Genomic DNA, 20657 nt, shown 5'->3' on the forward strand with positions numbered 1-20657 from the left:
CACCCCCCACCCCCCACCCCCAGCTCACATGGCATGGCTGTTCCGCGACCTGCAGCTCCCGTGGCTGCAACGCCAACCGGGCTCACAGGCCCGGGGAAGGGACAGTGGGAGCTCTGTCCCGAGGGGCGGGGGAGGCCTGGGCACTGGGTGGTGTCAGGTGAGCCCCGCCCACACACAGCCCTCCCTGGCCCTGTCTTGTCCCCAGGCCAGGACATGCTTGGGTTCCTGCCGACCCTGCAGGCGCTGTGGTCGGCGCGGCAGCCGCAGCAGGTGAGCTGTGGGTGCGGGTACCCGGCCGCGGGCCTCCGTGGGACACAGGCCTGCGGCCCAGAGCGCAGAGGCGGGAGCACCAGCTGCCACCACTGGGGCTGCCCGAACCCCTCCCGCCTCCCGCCTCCCGCCTCCCGCCTCCCGCCTCCCGCCTCCCGCCTCCCGCCGTGCCCCTGACCCTGAGCTGGGGCAGGGCTGGCTCGAGCACGCGTGACTGAGGGATCTCCGCAGTTCAAGGAGGAGGCCTGGCGGGGCTTCGCTGCCCTGGACGACCCACGCGCTGCCCTCTTGGACCTGCTGGAGGGCCGCAGGGCCTGCTGGCGGAAGGGCCCCTCCCTGGAGGCCTGGCTCACGAGGGAGCTGGAGCGCTGGCTGCAGGTGCGGCCTCCCCCGGGGCCCTCCCAGGTAAGGCCCCTCCCCCGGGGCCCGCCCAGGTAAGCCCCCCTCCCCCAGGGCCCTCCCAGGTAAGCCCCCCTCCCCCGGGGCCCGCCCAGGTAAGCCCCCCTCCCCCGGGGCCCTCCCAGGTAAGCCCCCCCCCCCGGGGCCCTCCCAGGTAAGCCCCCCTCCCCCGGGGCCCGCCCAGGTAAACCCCCTCCCCCGGGGCCCGCCCAGGTAAGCCCCCCTCCCCCGGGGCCCACCCAGGTAAACCCCCTCCCCCGGGGCCCTCCCAGGTAAGCCCCCTCCCCCGGGGCCCACCCAGGTAAGCCCCCTCCCCCGGGGCCCACCCAGGTAAGCCCCCTCCCCCGGGGCCCGCCCAGGTAAGCCCCCTCCCCCGGGGCCCTCCCAGGTAAGCCCCCTCCCCCGGGGCCCTCCCAGGTAAGCCCCCGTCCCCCGGGGCCCCATTGGCCATGTTCCACAACAGCTTCTCCCACCTGCTTGCCCAGCTGAGGGGCCTCTGCAGCTGCTGGGGCTGCCCGGGTGGTAGGGGCTGGGGACTCGGCCTGAAGACCAGCCATCGCACCTCGGCCTGTGGGCTTGACCCTCAGCCCCTGACATCTCCCTCAGCGGTGTCCCCGCCTCCGGGCCTCGCCTGCCCCACACCGAGCCCCGGGCCAGTGGCCGCCAGCTGAGGCCAGGTCTCGGCTTCCAGGGCGGCCCGGGGCTGGGGCCTCTGCAGGCCCGTGCGGCCAGGCTCCTGGCTGAGAGCCCGTCGAGCCTCGTGGAGCCGCTAGTCAGCATCTTCCAGCTGCAGGACGCAGACCGGGGGTCCCTGCTGGCCCACGTCCACCAGCTGCACCAGGAGGGCAAGTTCAAGGAGGTGAGTGTGACCTCCGCGTGGTCCGGCCCCGCCCCGTGGCAGGGGTGGCCTCGGGGTCACTCCCGGTTCTCGGCTGCGGCTCTGTCTGCTTGTGGGGTCTGGGGTGAGCGAGAGTGGGCTGGGCTCCCAGGGTCCACCCGGAAGTACCTCATTGCCTCTCCACCTGGGGGTGCCGGGCTCGGGGACCAGCTCAGGGCTGTGCTGCTGCCGGGTCCCAGGAGCCCCGCTGTGCCCGGGTCCTTCCTCCCGAGGTGCCTGGGCCCTCGCACTCTGCCGGCGGCACGGGGACACCCTGGCTCTGGCCCGAAAGTCGTGCGCCAAAGTGCCTGGCCTGGGACGCTGCCCCAGCCTCCTGGTTACATCCTGGACCCCCTCTGGGCCAGAGGGGCAGGCCGTGGAGAAGCGAGTGATGGTCCCTCTGCCCCCGCATGCCACCCCTGCGCCTGGGCCAGCCCGCTGTCCCCCTCTCTCCCTGCCCCGCGGTCACTGGGCTTCTGTCGCCGTCCCCGCCGGCCCCCCTCTGGGTCCCTGTGGGCCCTGCAGCCACGGCCACACCGGCCAGGCTGGGAGGTCCCTGGTCCGATCAGTGACCGTGCACGTCCGGCATCTGTATCGCCAGAGCCCTGGGTGCTGCGTCTGCCGCTCCCGGGACCTGCCGGGGCCCTGCCTGCAGCTGTGGGGGCGTCAGGCCAGCGGTGGTGTGAGGGACTGTCTCCCCGAGATCCTGGGGGCTCCCGGCCCTCACCGGCTCAGGCAGGACCCGCCTCCCACCGGCACCAGCATCACCACGCTCCTGTTTTGGACGGAGGTTCAGTGGGGGCACAGGGCTGGCCCCTGGGGCGCGGATCACCGGCCGTGTGGGCGAAGCTGCCCGGTGTGAGCTGTGTCTGTGGTGCCCTTGCTGGGGGGAAGGCGTGGGGACTCGCTGGGGCTGCCCTGTGAGCGGCCTGGAGGCTGAGGGGAGGGGAGCCTGGCCGGCGGCTCCTGGGGACTCGGTCCGAGTGGGGCGATAGGGAGGGTGCTGCGGGTGCAGGGGGCCAGAGGCGACAGCCAGCCACAGCGTGGAGCGTAGGGGTGGGGCTGCGAGCAGGGTGCCCCTGGTGCAGGTTCAGGCTAGGGCCGGGGTGGGGGGCTCCCATGGAGGGAGGAGTCCAGCGTCCGGTGATCAGAGACAGTCCTGCTCCCCATACCCACGGCCTCCTGGGCCCAGCGACGAGCCTGGCCAGGGACAGGGCTCAGGGCGCTGACCCCACACCCGTGGCAGCTGGGGCGGGGTGGGCACCGAGGCCGGACCCTGCCCCTGCGTGGGCCCGAGAGCCGTCCTGGTGAGGAGGCTCATGGGAAAGTAGGCGCTGGGGGCCGGGAGGTGCGTGCCCGTGCGGGCAGCGTGGGCGCACTGCCGCCCCGCCGCCAGCCCCTGCCGCCCGCTCTCTCTCGCCTGGACACCCGGATGGCCGCGGGGACAATGCGGGCGGCTCCTGCTCGTGGGGCTCCAGCCGTTCTCAGCTGAATGGGCGGCTGCGCCGCGGAGAATGCAGGACGCAGGAGGCAGGCCGTGTCCGCGTCTCCTGTTACACTCGGGCCTTTCAGAGTGTCTGGCGCTGCCTGCGCCTCTCGCTCCGAGGCAGATCCCACACAAAGGGGGCCCTTGTCCCCCACGGGCCCTTCTGCGCAGAGCGGCCATTGTCCCGGCCGCCCGGCGGGCGGTGTACGCTCCAGTGCCCGCGCCGAGGCGCATTCAGCCCGCGGAGCCGCGGGCACCCCACTCAATGCGACGCGGTATTTCATGTCCCGGCGGCGGCTGGCTCTGGGCCGATGAATGCCCGCTTTTGTCTGCGGAGTTATTTTATTTACATTTTTTAAACAGCTTATCAAGGTAAAAAGATAGCTTTGCTTAAAAAGGGGGGGCCTTGGCTCCAGGCCCAGCCGGGCCTCGGAGGTGGGGGGCGGCATCCTGGGTCCCAGGCCACTGTCCCGGGCGCCGGGACCCCTCCCACCGTGGCCACCTGGCCCTCTGGGTTCTCGGGGTTGTTTCCCCCAAAAGCAGCAGCTCTGGGCCCGTCTGGGGAGGTTCCCCCTCCCGCCCTGACAGCCAGGCAGCGGGGCTCCCCTCCGGCTCGGCCTCTGGGCGGAGGTCGAGGTCAGAAAGGCCCTCCAGGGGCAGGCGGCCCAGCCCTGGGCAGTCTCCTGCGGGGCCCAGGCCCTCCCCACCTGCGTGCCTCTTCTGGACCTGGGTCTGCGGCCGGTTGCAGACACCTGGCCGGCAGGTGATCTCCCCACACCTGCTGGGGCTCCCACGTGACCGGGCACCGGGCAGTCTGGGTGGTACCTCAGCTGCAGCTCGTCCGGAAATGACCAGAGACCGACTCTAAGCCCAGGCAGGTGGCAGAACCACAGGCGACCCCCAACCCAGGCCCAGGATGGGGCCAGGCGAGGGGGCCTTCCTGGAGGAGGCGGTTCTGCTGCCAGCGGTGCCCCAGGTCACTGTGGTCGCCCCAGATGGAGTGGGGGCGCCCTCCCGTGGCTGGGTGAGACCAGGCAGCCTCCCCCTGGACCTGTGCCCTCCCCCAGCCCAACCTCCAGCCACAGAGCAGGGAGCGCTCTGGCCGTGCCTGGGCAGGAAGCCGGCTGCTCTGGGGAGACCAGGGGGCAGCAGGGAAATCCCCTCGGTAGAGCCGTGTGCGGCCAGCAGGCAGGGCAGGCCCCTCCCAGGAGAGGCCTGAGCTCTGAGCGCAGCCCCCCCCACACAGGCCCCACCCCGGGCGGAGGCCCCGCCACAGGCAGTGGGCAGGTGGGGGGTCAGCACAGCAGCCCCTGGACGCCACTGGCTTCTTGGGGGGAAGGGAGTCCTGGCAGGCAGAGCGGGGAGCCCCGGGGGCTGGAGAACAGGGAGGGGCAGTGCCTGGCCTGCATGTGGCCCTCCCCTGACCACCTGCGGCCCAGGCCACTCCCACTAGGCCTGAGGCTCACTCCGGGACTCAGGGGGTCTTGGATGGGTGGGGGCCCATGGAGGGCGGGGCCTGAGGGAGATGATCTCCTCCTCAGAGGAGCTGGACCCACCTGACTTGAGCACTGATAACCCCTCCCCCAGCCCTATGCCTCCTCCCCTAGCCCTACGCCCCCTCTCCTGGCCCTGCGCCCCCTCCCCTGGCCCTGCACCCCCTCCCCTGGCCCTATACCCCCTCCCCTGGCCCTGCACCCCCTCCCCTGGCCCTGCACCCCCTCCCCTGGCCCTGCACCCCCTCCCCTAGCCCTGCACCCCCTCCCCTGGCCCTGCACCCCCTTCCCTGGTTCTGCACCCCCTCCCCTGGCCCTGCACCCCCTCCCCTAGCCCTGCACCCCCTCCCCTGGCCCTGCACCCCTTTCCCTGGCCCTGCCCCCCTCCCCTGGCCCTATACCCCCTCCCCTGGCCCTGTGCCCCCTGCTTTGGCCTTATGCCCACCCAGCCACCTTGTACCCCCTTTCCCAGCCCTGGGCCCCAGGGGGCTGGTGGAGACCCAGCTCTGGAGCCTGGCCAGGCTGTGGGCAGGGGTCAGTATGCACTGGGAGAGGCCCCGGCCTGGCCCTGCCCTTGAGATCCGGCCAGAGGCCTGGGGAGCCTTTCCCAGCCGCTATTTTGGTCCCTCCTGTGAGCCTGCTGGCGGGTGGCTGCCCTGTGGCTATTTTTGCGCATAATGGGAGCGCGATGTATGGAAAATGTTAATAGCACAGCCTGCGCTTACGTGCGGGCTCCCAGGACCCGGCGTGTTCTCTACCCAGGGCCTGGGGTCAGGGTCCGGCTCCAGTGCACGCCCCCTCCTCCCCCCCAGGGACAGCTGCCCCCCAAAGCTGCGGTCCTTGGCAGGTCCCGGGGCGGCTCTGGGCTCCAGGGCACGTAATGAGGGCTTCTGCCTCTTGCCTGGCCCCCGCCCCCATCCTCTGCCCACTCAGGAGCAAGCCCTGTCAGGGCCGCCTGGGTCCAGCCCCCGTCGAGACCCTGTCCAGGGACGGCACAGAGTTGTCCCACCTGCACCCCCGCCCCCGCCCCGTGCAGAGCAGGGGCCAGGCCCCTTGCCTGGGGGCCGTGCGGCTAGGCTGGAGCAGGCCCTCGCTGCGCCCACGGGCCCGGGCGGTGACCAGCGTCCGTGCAGAGGGTGGCCGCCCCGCCAGGGCCACCCGTCCCCCAGCCCCGTGTGATGGCCCCTTTGTGTTCGCCAGGCTGCGATGCTGGGCACGAAGCTGCGTCTGCAGCCAGAGCTGGACGTGGAGATGGTGAGTGTCTTTCTCATGCAAATGCCAGGCTCCCACTTGGATGCAGCCCAGGCCTATGGACGGGCGGCTGCCCACGCTGGGCCTGGGCTTGGCTCCCACCGGGCGGGCCGGTGCCGGAGGACAGGGGTCACGCGTGAAGGGGACCTCGAGGAGGGCGGGGAGGGGCCGCAAGTGCCCCTGAGCGGTCAGCGGCTCTGGTGTCAGATGCTCAGAGCGTGGCCAGCCCCAGGAGCCCCCGCGCCAGGCTCCTCTGCCCGCGGTGGCCACAGGGGCTCCCAGGGGTGGGCCCGGTGAGGACCGCCTGTGGGGGCCTCCGTCCAGCCTGGGCTCTGGACAGCTTGACCTCTGAGGGTGCGTTGGGGGCTGACGGGAGCGAGGGGCTTGGTTGAGGCCTGGTTCTGGCAGGGGAGTGGCCCAATACCACAGCCAGGGGCTCCCTCAGCGGCGCCTGCGGAACCGGGCAGCTCGGGGCCTGTGGCCTGCGGCGGGCCGTGTGCGGGCACGCCCTCCTGCGCAACCCGGCGTTTCCGGGCCACAGGACCGTTGCCGCTGGGCCCCCGTGCTGCCCTGCGGCCCCGTGAAGACGAGGACCCCGCGCCCTTCGCCACGGAGATGGAAGGCCACAGCCGCAGGGACCAGGCCCAGAGCGGCGGGGCCCGTGTGTGTGCATCTGAGTGTGTGCGGGCACACGTGTGCTCATGCGTGAGTCGTGGTTGGTGCATGTGTGCGCGCTGGGGTGTGCGCGTGTGCAGGTTTCAGCCGGGGCTCTGACCCGCTGGGCCGTGCTCCCGGGCAGGTCCGCAGATGGGCCGGGCCCGGGTTCTGACGCCCTGGCTGCTCCCTGCCCCCGAGGAGGAGCGCGGGCCTGGGCAGGCCGGGCGCAGCCTGAGGGGTGCCGCCCGCCGCCCGCAGGTGAGCGCCCCGCTGCTGCTCCAGGACCAGCTGGGCCTCGTGGAGCGCTACGTGGACGGCTTCCCGGGCCTGCAGCGGAGGCTCCTGGCCCTCATGGACTCCTGGTGCCGGCCCGGCTTCGACATCAGCGTCGTCGCCAGGTGAGTCCCGGGGGGCGGCGGGGGCAGGCATGGGGAAAGCCATTCGCAGGGCCACGTGCTCGCGCCAGGCGGTCTGCAGCCAGGCCCGCGGGGCGAGGCCAGGCCAGGGGCTGGGACGGCAGGAAGTGGGTGAGAGTTGGTGCCTGAGGCCTCCAGCCCGAGTCAGAGCTGGTCTGTCCGGCGGCTCCGTCCCTTCTCTAGTGGCTCTCTGTGGGGCCTGCTGCGCTCCATCCCCGCACACAGAGAGGGAGGCACACGTGGGGCCGTGTGTGTGCACACGTGTGCACACACGTGTGTGAGATATGGGGGTGTCACCCGAGCGTGGGCCACGGGGATGCACCGGGTGGCCCGAGGGTGACGCAGTCTGGGAGGCTCCTGGCCACCCCCCACGCAGCCCCAGGTGTCTCGCTTGAGGAGCAGGCTGGGCTCGGCCCTGGGAGCCTGGGCCCCCCCATCTCTCCCCTGTCCCCGCCCCCCCCCCCCCCCCCGCCATGGCCAGGCCCCTTTCCCTCGCTGGCTGTGACCTCTTCCCGACGGGGCCACGCTGCCCGTCTGCCGGTGTGACGTCACAGCTGGGCTCCCCCGTGAGGGGCGGCTGGGAGTTAGATTTACTGCAGACGCTGGTTTAAGCTCCTTAACTTCACGTGTCCTAGTTCTGGGCTCTGCAAGGGCCTGGAACAATGGCGTTGCCCAGGGTCCCCGTTCTCCCCGGAGGAGCCCGGCGCCCGCGCCTCTGGGGCCCGCAGTCCGTCACGGAGGGACTGGCCGCCGAGCCGCGGGCCGAGCCCAGGTCGGGCCTCTCAGGGCCGTTCTCCCCGAGCCGCGTAGCTGCTGGATCTCCAGTGAGCGGAGGGGCGGAGGGGCGGAGGGGCGGGAGGGCAGCCGTGTGGGGCCCTCCCCAGGGGAGCCCCTCTGAGGACGATGCCAGCGCAGCCGCCGGAGGTGCCGGAGGAGGAAGTGCCAACGACCCTCCTCAGGGCCAAGGCATCGCCGCGGGCCCTGCGACATCCGGCGGCCACGAGGGAGGCTGGTCACGCGCGGCCCACACGCTGACCGTGTAGATGGAAGAGACCAAAGTCTTGAAAAACAAACTCTGCCAAACCCGCCGCGGGCAGAGAGGAGGTTCGAGTAGCCCTGTATCTGCTGACACAGCCGACACGTGGCTTCAGACTGGACGCGGGGGGACTTCAGCCCCAGTCGGCCTCGTGGCGACTTCTCTCCGGGGGGCAGGACGCGTGCTCCCCGCCGACAGACCCAGGAAACGTGAGGGGCGTCGGGGAAGGAAAGCTGCCGGCCAGCATCTCAGGGACAAGACACAGGGATGCTGGCAAACCTCAGCAAGCGGATTGGGACGTGGTCCAGAGAGGGAGCCGGAGCGGGAGCCGGGCCGGGGCTCAGTGGGTCAGGCATCGACCTGGGCGTCGTTTCCGTTCCCGGTCAGGACACAGGCCCGGGTTGCGGGTTCGATCCCCGGTGAGGGTGCATACAGGAGGCAACCGATCGATGTCTCTCTCTCCTCTCTCTCTCTCTCTCTCCCCCTCCTCTCCTCTCCTCTCTGAAATCGGTAAACAAACAAAAAATAAAATCAATAAACATATGCTCAGGTGAGGATTTTCAAAAAAGGTGGAAGCGAGCACCTGAGCAGACGTCCCATCCTAAGTCACAAGGGGTTGAAATGGAAACGCCAATACGAGGCGCCCACACGCCCCGGAAGGCCACGCCCCGGACGCTGGGAGGACGGGAGCGGCGGGGGCCTCCCTCGCCTGGGGGCGGCGGGGGGGGGTGCGGGGGTGCAGACGCTCGGGAAGGCAGCGGGGTGGCTTCTCACGCAGCCAGACACCTCCCGGTGCGCCCCGCACTGCCTCCCTGGGGTCCCCCAAGGCGCTGACAGCTTGGTCCGCACAGCGCGCCGCTGGGGCTTATGGGAGCTTGGTGCAGAGTCGCCAGCGCCTGGAGGCCTCCGAGACCCCGGAGCGGTGATGGGTGAGCGGATCCACCCGACGGGGCGAGTCAGCACTGACCCCGCAGCCACGGCCAGGCCCCTCCACAGGCGCCGCCGGCCGCGCACGAACCGCACACGCATGTGACTGGGCGAGAGCAGCCATCGACGGGGCTCCTCAGTGAGACAGCGACGTGGCCCGGGCGGGGGGCGGGGGGCCGGGGCGGGGGGGGGGGACCGGGCCGGGGGACGGGGGAGCGCAGGGGCTTCGGGGCAGGGAAACTGCCGTGTCTCTCTCACAAGGACTCGGTTCGGTTCCCGGTCGGGCACAGGCCCGGTGCTGGGCTCGGTCCCCGGTGTGGGGCGTGCAGGGGCAGCCGGTCCGTGGTTCCGTCTCATCGATGGTGCCGTCTCCTCTCCCTTCCTCTCTGAAACCAGTAAAATACGTTTATACTTGAAAAAGCCTCCCGGGCACGGGGCACAGCCAGGGTGTGGGGACGCGGGCCTCGCGGGAGCTGAAGAGCCAACGTGGGAACCGACAGGCCGGTCCGGCCCCTGACGGCGCCAGGCGAGCGGAGCTCAGAGCGCTGGGAGGATGCACTGAAGGAATCCCAAGACCCGCACGGAAATCGGGGAGAAAAGAGGGAAAACAGAGATTCTTTCAAGAAGGCCCACCATCCAAGGGATGGGAATCCCAGGAAGACAGGGCGATGGGGCGGGAGGCGTCGCCACGGAGCTCAGCCAGCCCTTCCCGGGGGAGGACGGCAGCCCAACCTCAGAAAGAGCGGGAGGACGGCATTCTGGGAGCGGCACCCCCACGCTGGGGCCCTTCCAGCCCAGTCCCCCTCGGCCGTCTCCCTCACGGAGACGAAGGACAGCCTGGGACACACCGTCTCCAGAAACATGCCCAGCCCAGCCCGCTCACGTGGGAACCGACAGGCCGGATCGAGGGGAGCTTCTGGGATTTGCAGCCCGGAGGGGGGGGCGGGTGGGGGACACATCTCTGTGGGGCCTGGGGAGCAGCCACACTGGGAGCAGGGGCCTCTCACTGTATTGACGGCCTGGGGGGGGGCGGGGCTCGGTCCCCAGGAAGCCACACCCGACAGTGTCCACCCCGACAGTGTCCACCCTCGGGGAGGAGACAGCCTCGCCGGGATGCTCGGTCGTGATGCTGTGAATCGGCCTGGCTGACCCGGGAGCTCGCAGGGTCTGTGTTTGGGGGGAGGCAGGGGAGGGCCTTCCAGGCGAGGCGTGCACGCGAACACCTACAGCTGAAGATCGGAGGTCCCAGTGCAGCTGTGTGCGGGGAGGGACGGCGCTCCGGCCGCGCTGTGCGGGCGGGTGTGCCGGGCGGGTGTGCCAGGCGGGTGCCGGGCGGGTGTGCTGACGGCACACCTTTCCTGCGAGCCCCGTGGAGCTGCCTGACTTTAAGACTGTGCGTCTGGGTGGCTGATGGGAATGAACACCTTACAGGGCTGTTGTTTGTATGATTTTTATTGATCTCAGAGAGGAGGGGAGAGGGAGAGAGAGAGGAACACCAATGACGAGAGGGAATCGTCCGTCGGCTGCCTCCTGCTGGGGACGGAGCCCACAGCCTGGCGTGTGCCCTGACTGGGAATGGAACCCTGACCTCCGGGTTCAGAGGTCGATGCTCAGCCCCTGAGCCAGACGGCCGGGCTTACGGGAGCTGGTGAAGCAGGGGGCGGCTGGGCCGGAGCTGTGTCTCTCCGCAGGCGGCACCCGCAGGCGGCCCCCCCGACGCTGGAGAAGCTGCGGCCCCAGGTGCTGACGCGGCAGGTGCTGCGCCTGCAGAAGCGCTTCGGCCTGGACCCCGGTGAGTGAGGCGCCCACCTGCGCGGGGCCGGGCTGCCTGTGCTCCGGCCGCCGGGGACCACCCGCCCCCGCGTCGCTCCCGCCTCTGCCCGCTCCCCTCGGCAGCCCTCCCCGGGGCCTGGTCACGGAGCGGGGTGGGGGGGTGTCTGTGAGCCCCTCTGCCCACCTGGGGCTCCTACGAGGCGGGGCCTGCACCGGGCCCTCCCCCAGGGCCATCCCCCATTCCTGCCTCCTCCCCACGGGATGACCGTGGTCGGGCATTCTTGCCTTTCATCCACCGCCGAGGCAGTCTTACCGACGGTGAGTGTTCACCGTACCCGTTCGGTTATGGGAACTCTGTTCAGCTCCTGGGTTCGGAGCCTTGGTCAGGCGTGGACGTGGAGTTCTGTCACGGGCCTTCTGCCTCTCAGGACGGCGTGGCCGCTCACGTCGGTCCGTGGACATGGCGGCGCCCTGGACCGAGCTCTCCGTGTTAAACAGCCTTGCGCTCCCGGGGCAGCCGGGCGGCGGGCCAACTGTTCTGAGGGTCGGGGGGGAGGAGGTGTGTGTCCGGGCTCACGCAGCCCCCCGGGCGCCGGGTCAGTGCTGCGTCCGAGGCTGCGCTGCCTCTGAGAGGGAGACGGGCAGCAGCCCTTCTCTCCTCGAGGTCGCGGGTCCGGGGTTGGAATTAACGGCCTGTGAGCCGGTTCCTCTCCTGGACACGAGCCTCGGGCTCCGCCTCGGCCGGGAGTGTCCCAGGGCGTGGCTGTTGCTTCCCGCCCGGACTGTCGCCCCTGCTCTCAGGCCCGCCGCCTCCAGCCATCCAGCGTCTGCGGCCGGCGGCCTTCTCTTCCTCTCTTTTCACGCCTCCTGCCCGGTCTCACGGGAAGCTTTAGCTTTTCCCAAGGACTAGCTTGTGGCTTTTGTCCCCAAGGTGTTTTTTTGAGATGTGATTCCCCGATAGCGTCGCGCTGGTTTCAGCCGTGCGACATGATGACTCGCGGTGTCTGCGCATGTGAGATAGCCCCACAGTGAGTTTAGCTACGTGGGTGCAGGTCCTTCCTGTGTGAGAGCGTGTGACATCTGTGGGTGCAGGTCCTTCCTGTGTGAGAGTGTGTGACGTCTGTGGGTGCAGGTCCTTCCTGTGTGGAAGCGTGTGACGTCTGTGGGTGCAGGTCCCTCCTGTGTGAGAGTGTGTGATGTCTGTGGGTGCAGGTCCTTCCTGTGTGGAAGCGTGTGACGTCTGTGGGTGCAGGTCCCTCCTGTGTGAGAGGGTGTGACGTCTGTGGGTGCAGGTCCTTCCTGTGTGGAAGCGTGTGACGTCTGTGGGTGCAGGTCCCTCCTGTGTGAGAGGGTGTGACGTCTGTGGGTGCAGGTCCTTCCTGTGTGAGAGCGTGTGACATCTGTGGGTGCAGGTCCTTCCTGTGTGAGAGTGTGTGATGTCTGTGGGTGCAGGTCCTTCCTGTGTGGAAGCGTGTGACGTCTGTGGGTGCAGGTCCCTCCTGTGTGAGAGTGTGTGATGTCTGTGGGTGCAGGTCCTTCCTGTGTGGAAGCGTGTGACGTCTGTGGGTGCAGGTCCCTCCTGTGTGGAAGCGTGTGACGTCTGTGGGTGCAGGTCCCTCCTGTGTGAAAGCGTGTGACGTCTGTGGGTGCATGTCCCTCCTGTGTGAGAGGGTGTGACGTCTGTGGGTGCAGGTCCCTCCTGTGTGAGAGGGTGTGACGTCTGTGGGTGCAGGTCCTTCCTGTGTGAGAGCGTGTGACGTCTGTGGGTGCAGGTCCTTCCTGTGTGGAAGCGTGTGACGTCTGTGGGTGCAGGTCCCTCCTGTGTGAGAGGGTGTGACGTCTGTGGGTGCAGGTCCTTCCTGTGTGAAAGCGTGTGACGTCTGTGGGTGCATGTCCCTCCTGTGTGAGAGGGTGTGACGTCTGTGGGTGCAGGTCCCTCCTGTGTGAGAGCGTGTGACGTCTGTGGGTGCAGGCGTGTGAACCTCGGCTGCCCTGCTGTCGCTGCACCCCGGAAGCCGTTTCTCTCTTAACTGGAAGTGTGGACCTTCTCACGTCTTCCATCGGCCCCCCCCCCCCCCCCGCCGTGCAGCCGCCCCTCCTGGGTGAGCTGGGTGTCTCCGACTCCGCCCCGGGCAGGGCCCGCCCGGCCGTGACCCCCGCAGCAGGAAGGGCAGGACTTGCTCCGTTCTGCTGTTTCCTGTCCTCCCTAACGGCCGAGCGATGGTCCGTCGTAAGTGTGACGCACGCCTGTCGCTCGTGGGCTGATGGGCGCTTAGGCTGTTCTGTGCCCGGACCCTGTGAGTGGTGCTGCGCGAACACGGGGGCGGGGCCTCTTCGGGACCGGGTTTCTCTTCCTCCGAAGAAGTGCCCGGAGCGGGGCTGGCCGGGCCCTAAGGGAGCTCTGGTCTCCCTTTTCCGAGGAGCCTCCACGCTGGTCACCGTCGTCGGGGCACCGACTCCCATTCCCGCCACAGGGCACGAGCGCCCTTTCTCCCCACGCCGCCGGCACGTGTGTCCTGTGCTTCACGGTGGTCACTCCGGCAGCGAGGCGGCTCGTGGTCCCCACCGCATCGCCGGGTTGGGGGGTGGCGTTGGGCAGCTTTTCCTGGACGGTTGCCTGTCAGTCGGTCCTCTTCTGGAACCGTCTTCACTCGCTGCCCATGGTTCCACCCGGTGGTTTGGGGGAGGGGTGGTTCGGTTTGGCTTCTGCTGTCGCGTTCTGGGGGTTCCTTATTGTCTCTGATGGGGGGCGGGCATTCTCCCCGCAGGCTGCCCTTCATTTCCTGCTGGTTCCCTTGCTGTGCGGAAGGTTGTACTAGGTGTACCGGTTAGTAATGCGGATTAACCATTAACCAGTTAATAATGCAGATTTTGTAATCAAAGAAAACACGATAATTTCAAGAGAAACATCAAAAGTGCTTTATTCAGAGTAATGTCCATCGCTAGCTACACATTTCCCCATCTTTCAGGTAATTTGTGGATACCGTCCCAATAGGACTTTCCTTGTTTTGAGGCAGACCATTCAGAGACCCCATTTTCCACTTCTTCGTACGTTTTGAAGTGCTGCTCAGACAGTGCGTGTGCCATCGATCGGAACACGTGGTAATCTGAAGGAGCGAGGTCTGGTGAATACCGCGGGTGGGTTCATACTTCCCGGCAGGATCTTCTAACGTGTCTCTAACTGGTTTTGAAGTGTGTGCTGGTGCGTCATCATGAAGCAAAATTACTTTGCCGTGTCTTCTGGCCCAGTCTGATCGTTTCACGACCAAAGCGTTGTTCACATTGATTATTTGTTGTTGGTAGTGATCAGTATTAACAGCTTCACCTGGTTTTAGAAGCTCATAATGCACCACACCTTCCTGATCCCACCAAACACAGAGCACTGTCTTCTTTCCGAAGCGATTTGGCCTTGCAGTCGATGTTGGTGGTTGGCCTGGATCAACCCATGATTTTGTGCGTTTGGGATTCTCAACGTAAATTCACTTTTCATCGCCAGTCACAATGAAAGACTTTCTTTCGTGCCGTTGAAGCAACGTTTTACTGACGACTTTTCCGTTTTCCATTTGTCTTTCGTTCAGTTGATGTGGCACCCATTTTCCTTCCTTTGAAATCTTTCCCATTGCTTGTAAACGATCGGAAATTGTTTGCTGAGCAACGTTTAATCTTCCTGCAAGTTGTTTTTGAGTTTGACACGCATCTTCATCCAATAATACTTGTCATTGTTGGTCTTCAAACTTTTTCGGTTGACCTGGGCGTACTTTGTCTTTCGCATCGAAATCATCCCTTTTAAAGTGTTTAAACCAGCGTTCACAAGGATCTTGAGATGGAGCATGTTCACCATAAGCTTCCCGAAGTATACGATCACTTTCAGCAGCACTTTCCTTCAAAATAATGAATTAAAACTTCCCGCAAATGCTCTTTTTTTGGCACAAAATTCGACATTTTTAAGTGTAAAAATATCTATGATGTTGACACCTTCAGAAAATGTGACATATGAAGTTTTGAAGCTTGTTGTCAATACAACAAAATAGCATACAAATCAAATCGCATGTATATCAACACACGTGTGACTCCATCGATTGGAAAGATCCGCATTACTCACTGGCGCACCTGGTAGTTTGAGGCCGGCCACGTGCTGAGTTTGCTCTGTCGTCCTGCGTTGGCCTTTTTTTGGTCCTGTCTCTTGAATGCCTGCCCCGCCCACTAAACTGGAGGTTACGCCTTCTTCCTCCTTATGTGCGTCCCCCAAGTTCAGGACATGTTGTTCTATTGGCGTTTAGCTCTTACCCAGGGCCGATTAGAAACGTGTGCTCTAGCACCCACGCGGTGTGACATATTTCAGTGACCTGTCCGGCTTGGCCAGGCTTTGCATGACCCGAGTCCTTTGGTGCGGTTGAAATGTGTCATTACAAAGACGTTTAACTTCTCATCTTTTTTTTTTTTTTTTTTAATATACATTGTTTTATTTCAGAGAGGAAGGGAGAGAGAGAAACATCATGATGAGAGAGAATCACTGATCAGCTGCCTCCTGCACGCCCCACTACTGGGGATGGAGCCCACAACCCGGGCCTGTGCCCTGACCGGGAATCGAACCGTGACCTCCTGGTTCCTAGGTCGACGTCAACCACTGAGCCCGCGGCCGGGCTGACTTCTCATCCCTGAACGTGTCTCTGGCTACTTGGTGCTCAGCAGCGTCCTCGCCAGGAGACTCGCTCCAGATCCCTTTTCTCATTCGGGGCACTCGCTGGGCTGTTAGAATCTGGGGGTTGGCATCCCACGTCCCCTCGGGGCTTGAAGAGCGGGCGGCTCTGATGTGGGTGGGAGGCAGCAGAGGCCGAGGCTGAGGCTGCGGTGAGGAGAGGGGATGAGGCCGTGTGGAGAGGGGGTGGGGCCGTGGGGAGAGGGGGTGGGGGGGTGGGGCCGTGGGGAGGGGGTGGGGCCGTGGGGAGAGGGGGTGGGGCCATGGGGAGAGGGGGTGGGGCTGTGGGGAGGAGTGGGGCCGTGGGGAGAGGGGGTGGGGCCGTGGGGAGAGGGGGTGGGGCCGTGGGGAGAGGGGTGGGGCCATGGAGAGAGGGGGTAGGGCCGTGGGAGAGGGGGTGAGGCTGTGGGGAGGGGGTGAGGCCGAGGGGAGCGGGGGTGGGTCCGTGGGAGCCAGCAGACCTGCGCTGAGCCGCCCTCTCCTTCAGCGGCGTGTCCCCACGCTGTGGCCCAGCAGCGCCTGGCTGCCCTGCGGTACCTGTGCTACAAGCGGTTTGTGGAGGTGCGTGTGCCCGTCGGGCCTGGGCCGGGTGGGGCCGGTGAGGCCGCGTCCGCGCCTGCGGAGCTGCGGCTGGAACAGGGCCTCGGTGTCCCTGCAGGGCAGCCTGTCTCAGGAGGACTGGGCCGACTTCGTGCGGGTGAGTCTGAGCAGGAGGCCCCGCGGGGGGGGCGGGGGGGGCCCTCACGTGGGGCCCCTCACGTGGGGCCCGGGGCGTCCCGGGAGCGAGTGTCTGCAGACCAGGCCTGTGGTCAGAGGCCCCCACAGGTTGGCAAGGAAGGGCCCCTCCCTCCCAGCAGCCTCTGCCCTTCAGGCCGTGCTGGAGGCGGGGCTGCCCCCTGACCCCGGGGTCATGACAGCCACAGGGCTGCCCCCTGACCCCGGGGTCATCACAGCCACAGGGCTGCCCCCTGACCCCGGGGTCATCACAGCCACAGGGCTGCCCCCTGACCCCGGGGTCATCACAGCCACAGGGCTGCCCCCTGACCCCGGGGCCATCACAGCCACAGGGCTGCCCCCTGACCCCGGGGTCATCACAGTCACAGCGCTGTCCCCTGACCCCGGGGTCATCACAGCCACAGGGCTGCCCCCTGACCCCGGGGCCATCACAGCCACAGGGCTGCCCCCTGACCCCGGGGTCATCACAGCCACAGGGCTGCCCCCTGACCCCGGGGTCATCACAGTCACAGCGCTGTCCCCTGACCCTGGGGTCATCACAGCCACAGGGCTGCCCCCTGACCCCGGGGCCATCACAGCCACAGGGCTGCCCCCTGACCCCGGGGCCATCACAGCCACAGGGCTGCCCCCTGACCCCGGGGCCATCACAGCCACAGGGCTGCCCCCTGACCCCGGGGTCATCACAGCCACAGGGCTGCCCCCTGACCCCGGGGTCATCACAGCCACAGGGCTGCCCCCTGACCCCGGGGTCATCACAGCCACAGGGCTGCCCACTGACCCCGGGGCCATCACAGCCACAGGGCTGCCCCCTGACCCCGGGGCCATCACAGCCACAGGGCTGCCCCCTGACCCCGGGGTCATCACAGCCACAGGGCTGCCCCCTGACCCCGGGGTCATCACAGCCACAGGGCTGCCCCCTGACCCCGGGGTCATCACAGCCACAGGGCTGCAGTGGCCTTGGGGGGTGGGGACCGGGTGCAGGGTGCACAGGGCCTGGTCATGGAGTTGGTCACCTCCCTCCCAGATGGGCTGACACTATCTGGTGTCCTGAGTGGCATCCAGTGGAGGGCAGTGCTGAGCCGCCCTGGAGCGGGGGTGGGGGTGGGGGGTGAGTCACCGGAGAGGAACGCGGACCCCAGGCAAGGCCCGGAAGGCAGTCCCCGGTGCCAGCGGCGCGGGGCAGCGGACATCCTGAAGACCGCGGAGGGTTTCCACATATTGTCCGCGTGGGAACCTGCGGCCGCGGGAAGCGGAGGCCCCAGGCTGCGGGGGCAGAGCCATGGGGGGGGCTGAGCGGACGCTGGTGTGGGGCGGCCGGGCGGCTGGGAGCTGCTCGTGGGAGAGGGTGGGGGGGAGCGGGGCCCAGCCATGTGCTGGTCGCAGGCCCGGGCCGAGAGGAGGTGCTGGCAGGGCCCGTGAGCCCGGCGGGGGTGGGCAGGGGACCGTGGGCTGTGGGTGCAGCGGCCGCAGCGGCTCAGGACAGCGGCCTGCGGCCCACCTCTCGTCCCGGGAGCCGCTGGCCTCGGGACAGACAGCCCCCCTCTGAGGCTGCGCCCGGCTGAAGGGTGAGGTCTGGGCGGGGGCTCGGGGTCTGCACCCACTCCCCGCCCGCAGAGCCGGCGGCACAGCCACCCTGCCTGTCCCCAGGGCCTGGTGGGGTCCAGCGAGTGGCTGCAGGGCCGGCTGCTGCGGCTGCTGGCCTCTCGCGCTGACGCGGCCACGGTGGCCCGGTGTGCGCTGGACCTGTCGCTGCCCGAGGAGTGGCTGCCGGCCACGGCGGCCACGGAGCTCCGCCGGCTCAGGCTCCAGGGCAGGTGAGCCCCCAGGCTGGGGGCCGCAAGGGGGCCGCGCCCTTGGGCCCCTGTCCCTGGGGTTTTATATGCCAGCGGTTTGGAAATCAGAAACAGAAAACCAGGAATGGGGTGCACACCCCTTTCCCAGCGAGCAGACAAGCAGAGCACGGGAGACAGGTCCCTCCTGGGGAGCCCCGCATCTGGGCCGCACACCCCAGGAAGCTCTCATGCCCACAGAGGCCTGTGGGAGGAGGATGGAGGGCAGACCCCGCCCAGTCAGGCCAGGACGCGGCGGGGCGGGGGGGGACCCCAGGACAGCAGGTGCCAGCGCTGCCTCCTCCTAGGACGGCGGAGGCGCCCATCGAGGACACGACGGGCCGTTACTACCAGCTGCCCATCGCCAGGAAGGACATCCGCGTCCTGGCCTCGTGGGAGGAGCTGGCCAGGCACGAGGCGGAGCTCCTGCAGGTGGGTCACGAGGGGCTGCCCGTCGAGGCCGTGGGCTCCGTCCACACCTGCTTCGTCCCCGCGCCCCACAGCAGGGCACACGCACCGCCGGTTCACGGCTCGGCCCTGCTGTGCGGAGGGAGGGGCAGCCTCACACGCACGCGGGGTTCACAGGGTGGCCAGGCCTCCCAACAGCCCCCCTCCCCCCTCCCCCCGCCCGGCTGCACCCGCTCAGACCACCTCTGTCTGCAGCCCGGCCAGGTGGTCGGCCTGGACCTGGAGTGGAGGCCTTCGTTCGGCGCCTGGGACCGGCCCCCGGCGTCACTCCTGCAGCTGGCCGTGCAGGGCCGCGTGTTCCTGCTGGACCTGCTCACGCTCACGCAGCCGGGGCACGGGCAGGCGTCCCGGGCCCTCTCCGGGCTGGTGTCCCGGCTGCTCTCAGACCCATCCATCACCAAGCTGGGTAAGCGCGGCCTGCCCCCGGCTCCGGCCAAGCCCGCCCGGGGGTGCGGGGGGAGTCGGCCCCGTCCTCGGTGCCCTCACCCTCTGGGCCTGCCCACAGGCTATGGGATGGCAGGCGACCTGAAGAGGCTGGCGGCCTCCTGCCCCGCCCTGGCCCACGCGCCTGAGCAGCTGCAGGGGGGCCTGGACCTGCTGCCCGTGCACGGGCAGGTGAGCGCTGCAGGGCGGGCGGGTGAGCGCCGCGGGGCGGGCGGGCCCACAGGCTCGGTCCATCTTCTCAGGCCGTCCCACCCCAGCCCTGCCCCTGACCACAGTGACCAGGGCCCAGAGGGCAGGACCCCCAAGGGTGTCCCTGCATGTGCCCACGATTCCTCCGGAGCCAGCCCTGCTCTGGGCTCCTCGCAGGAGCTCTCAGCACGAACCCAGAACTGGCAGGTGGGCAGGGACCAGAGCCCCAGACCCCGGTCCAGCCAGCCTCTGCCACCCTCATCCCTCCGTCCTCGCACGGACCACTGGCGCAGGGCAGTGAGGTGTGGGCCGTGCCATCCTCCCCTGGGCGGGCCTCACCCCGCACTGTCTTGGCAGATGCGGGAGGCCGATGGGCCTGCGCCGGGCGTGGACCGGGCTCAGGGGCCGCGGGGCCTCAGCCTCCTGGTGCAGCATGTGCTGGGCAAGCCCCTGGACAAGGCGCAGCAGCTCTCCAACTGGGACCGGCGGCCCCTGGCCGAGGGGCAGCTGCTGTACGCGGGTACGTGCCCTGCCCTCCCTGCCCCCACGCCCCCCAGCCCCCTGGCGGGAGGCTAAGGCTGCCCCTGCCCCCAGCTGCCGATGCCTACTGCCTGCTGGAGGTGTACTGGGCGCTGTGCAGAGAGCCCGCCCGCTTCCACCTGGCGGGGGACCTGGCCAGGAGCCCGGAGCCGCCCGGCCCACAGGAGGCCTCCGCCCCACCCCAGCAGGTGACTGGAGACGGGGGTCCTTCCATAGGAGCTTGGGTCCTGGTGTGGGTGGAGGCCCAGGGTGGGGGGGCCTGGGGTGGGGGGGCCTGGGTTCCTCCACCCAGAGAGAAGCCCAGAGTGTGGGCAGTTTCCTGGAGGGGGTCCCAGCCCCTCCCGACACCAGGCCTGGGTGTCCCCGGCCCCCACGAGGTCCAGGGCAGCATCTGGCTGTGCCTGTGTGCTCCCTGAACCCCACTTCAGGGCCCACGGGACCCCCAGGGACTGAGCAGGGTCGTCTCAGGATCTAGCGTGGGTGACTACCGTTTTATCTGTTTTCTGCATTGAGCTCATTGCTCGAGATTCTCTTTACAATTTTTGTTTTTTAAAAAGCGACCAGCCCGGCCGGCCGGCGTAGCTCAGTGGTTGAGCATCAACCTATGAACCAGGAGGTCACGGCTCGATTCCCGGTCAGGGCACGTGCTCGGGTTGTGGACTTGATCCCCAGTGTGGGGCGTGCAGGAGGCAGCTGGTCAATGATTCTCTCTCATTGATATTTCTCTCTCTCCCTCTCCCTTCCTCTCTGCAGTCAATAAAATATTTTCTTTAAAAAAAGCCACCTCTCAGCCCTGGGGCCACCCTCCCCCCGAGTCCAGGGGGCGGCCGGCTGCTGAGTGGGGCTGTGTTGCAGGTGCCGGTGGCTGAGGTCGAGGGCGCCGCCCCGGAGATCCCGGCCCGGGCCTTCCGCGTGGTGTGTGACAACATGCTGCAGGGGCTGGCGCGCAGCCTGCGCCTCCTGGGCGCCGACGTGCTGGCGCTGGGCAACAACGAGGACCACCGCCGGGCGGCTGAGGTGAGCGGCAGGGCTCCCCGCGGCCTCAGCCCTGTGTCCCATCCCCCGGGCTCTGCTGGGCGCCGGGCTGTGTGGTGCTGCCGCGGCCGCTGCGTGGACGCCCCGGAGCCCGGACGCAGCTGTGGCTGAGCCTTCCTGGCCCCAGTCTCTG

At 68.0% G+C, this 20657-nt stretch overlaps 1 protein-coding gene across 1 annotated transcript in view; it reads left to right on the top strand.

The window, feature by feature from the left end:
• Positions 1–20657, top strand: part of EXD3 (exonuclease 3'-5' domain containing 3) — a 46887-nt gene that overhangs the window by 9487 nt on the left and 16743 nt on the right. The window contains exons 3-17 of the mRNA XM_054726844.1: positions 206–270; positions 502–675; positions 1361–1528; positions 5726–5779; positions 6692–6831; positions 10504–10604; positions 15772–15845; positions 15943–15981; positions 17667–17833; positions 18157–18280; positions 18512–18722; positions 18822–18931; positions 19307–19469; positions 19544–19677; positions 20345–20506. Of these exons, the coding sequence (XP_054582819.1) occupies positions 206–270; positions 502–675; positions 1361–1528; positions 5726–5779; positions 6692–6831; positions 10504–10604; positions 15772–15845; positions 15943–15981; positions 17667–17833; positions 18157–18280; positions 18512–18722; positions 18822–18931; positions 19307–19469; positions 19544–19677; positions 20345–20506 (1886 nt within the window). The remainder of the gene's footprint in view (positions 1–205; positions 271–501; positions 676–1360; positions 1529–5725; positions 5780–6691; positions 6832–10503; positions 10605–15771; positions 15846–15942; positions 15982–17666; positions 17834–18156; positions 18281–18511; positions 18723–18821; positions 18932–19306; positions 19470–19543; positions 19678–20344; positions 20507–20657) is intronic.

The sequence above is a fragment of the Eptesicus fuscus genome, chromosome 15, assembly GCF_027574615.1.
Source record: "Eptesicus fuscus isolate TK198812 chromosome 15, DD_ASM_mEF_20220401, whole genome shotgun sequence".
Classification (NCBI taxonomy): Eukaryota; Metazoa; Chordata; class Mammalia; order Chiroptera; family Vespertilionidae; genus Eptesicus; species Eptesicus fuscus.